The following is a 2,238-nucleotide window of genomic DNA, read 5'->3' as shown; positions in this document are numbered from 1 at the left end:
AGGCATGAGCGCAGGGAGTATGTTCTTGAGAATCTCGTCCTTGATGAGCCTGACAAGACTAAGGAGGATGATCACAAAGTCTTTGAAAAACATCTGGATGATGAGCATGAGGTTAATTCTCTCCTCATTGCCATGATGGACGGTGAACTCCAGAAGCAGTTCTTGGAGAGCACCTCCTATTTCATCATGGGCAGGCTCAAGGAAATGTTCCAAGAGTAGGCCCGTCATGAGAGGCATAAGGTGACTATGGATCTCATCTCCTGTAAGATGTCGGATGGGAGCTCTGTCAGTGCGCATGTTCTCAAGATGATGAGCATGATTTCGCAGCTGGAGAGGCTCGAATCTCCCGTGGGCAAACAGTTGGCCACAGATATCGTGCTGGGGTCGCTCCCGCCTAGCTTTTCGGGGTTCAAGATGAACTACCACATGAATGGCTGGGACAAGAGTCTTCAGGAGCTTCATGGAATGCTCAAAACCGCCGAGTCCGATATCAAGAAAAGTTCTTCATCGGTCTTGGTAGTTTCTAAGGGGTCTGGAAAGTCCAAGGGAAAGAAGGGAAAGAAACGCAAGGCTTCAAAGACAAAGGGAAATGGCAAGGCTCAAGTGCAGACTTCGAGCCCGCCCGCGGAAAAGAAGGCAAAGGTTGCTTCCGATGTCGAGTGCTACTATTGCCATGGCAAGGGCCATTACAAGAGGAGCTGTCCCAAGTACCTCGAGGACAAGAAGGCTGGAAAGGTTCCATCCGTCTTAGGTATATTTGTTATTGAGATTAATTTAGCCACTTCTCTTTCCGATTGGGTACTGGATACCGGATCGTGTGCTCACATTTGTTCTAATGTGCAGGCACTAAGTGAGAGGAGGATGCTGAATAAGGGCGAAGTGCAACTACACGTAGGCAATGGGGCAAGTATTGCAGCCGTGGCCGTAGGATGCGTTGAGTTGCATTTGCCCAGTGGGCTAGTACTTAAACTAAATAATGTTTATTGTGTGCCTTCTATTTCAAGGAACATTATCTCTATTTCCTGTTTAGACAGTATGGGTTATGATTTCATAATTAAGAACAAATGTTGTTCTATTTATAGAGATGGTTTGTTTTATGGGTCTTCCATTTTGAGGAATGGCTTATACTTACTTGATTTAGAAAAGCCCATGTATAACATCAATAACAAACGACTCAAGTCTTCGCATGAGAGTTTGACTCAAGTATGGCATCACCGCTTAGGTCATATAAACAAGAGTCGCATTAAGCAATTACAAGAAGTGGGACTTCTTGGTGACCTTGACCTGGAGTCAATGGACACGTGCGAGTCTTGTTTGGTTGGTAAGATGACCAAGGCACCTTTCACCAGTCAAGGTGAGAGGGCAAATGACTTATTAGGTCTTATACATAGTGATGTATGTGGACCTATGAGCACTTGTGCAAGAGGAGGTTTTAAATACTTCATCACTTTTACCGATGATTTAAGTAGATACGGGTATATCTACTTAATGAAGCAAAAGTCCGAGTCCTTTGAAAAGTTTAAAGAATTCAAGAATGAAGTTGAGAACCAACTCAATAAAAGGATCAAAGTCTTCCGATCTGATCGAGGAGGCGAGTACTTGAGTCTGCAGTTCCAGGCTTATCTTAGGGAGTGTGGAATCGTTTCACAACTCACACCTCCAGGAACGCCACAGTGGAATGGCGTATCTGAGAGGAGGAATAGAACATTACTGGACATGGTTCGTTCCATGATGAGCCGAACTAGTATGCCTTTAAACCTTTGGGGCTATGCGCTTGAAACCACCGCTTTTATTATAAACAGGGTTCCATCAAAGTCTGTTGAGAAGACACCATATGAGATATGGGTTGGAAAGGTTCCAAACTTGTCTTTTCTTAAAATTTGGGGATGCGAGTCGTATGTCAAGAGGTTGATATCCGATAAGCTTGAACCAAAATCAGATAAATGTTTTTTTATAGGTTATCCTAAGGAAACTCGAGGATACTATTTCTATTACCCATCCGAGAACAAGGTCATTATTGCTCGGCATGCGGTATTCTTGGAGAAAGAGTTTCTCTCAAAAGGGAATAGTGAGGTTGAGATATCCCTTGAAGAGGTTCAAGGGAGTGACCATGAGCCTTTAGTGGGAGACACTGAAGCTAGTGGGAGTGGGGCAGAACTTGTCCCTCAAGTGGTTGAGGAAGAAGTCCAACCACCATCTCAGACTCCAGAGGCGCAGCCTGTAGAAGAGCTTATTCCA

At 44.5% G+C, this 2,238-nt stretch overlaps 1 protein-coding gene across 1 annotated transcript; it reads left to right on the top strand.

Moving 5' to 3' along the window:
• The first annotated feature begins 267 nt into the window (after positions 1 to 267).
• Positions 268 to 973, top strand: LOC144557704 (uncharacterized). Its single transcript, XM_078306258.1, has 2 exons — positions 268 to 751; positions 844 to 973. The coding sequence occupies exons 1-2, from the start codon at positions 268 to 270 to the stop codon at positions 852 to 854; spliced, it is 495 nt and encodes a 164-aa protein (XP_078162384.1). The 3' UTR covers positions 855 to 973.
• Positions 974 to 2,238: the final 1,265 nt, after the last annotated feature.

This window comes from Carex rostrata, chromosome 8 (assembly GCF_964058835.1).
Source record: "Carex rostrata chromosome 8, lpCarRost1.2, whole genome shotgun sequence".
Lineage (NCBI taxonomy): Eukaryota > Viridiplantae > Streptophyta > Magnoliopsida > Poales > Cyperaceae > Carex > Carex rostrata.
The sequence above is the reverse complement of the archived record's forward strand: the minus strand, read 5'-3'. Positions and strand labels throughout refer to the sequence as shown.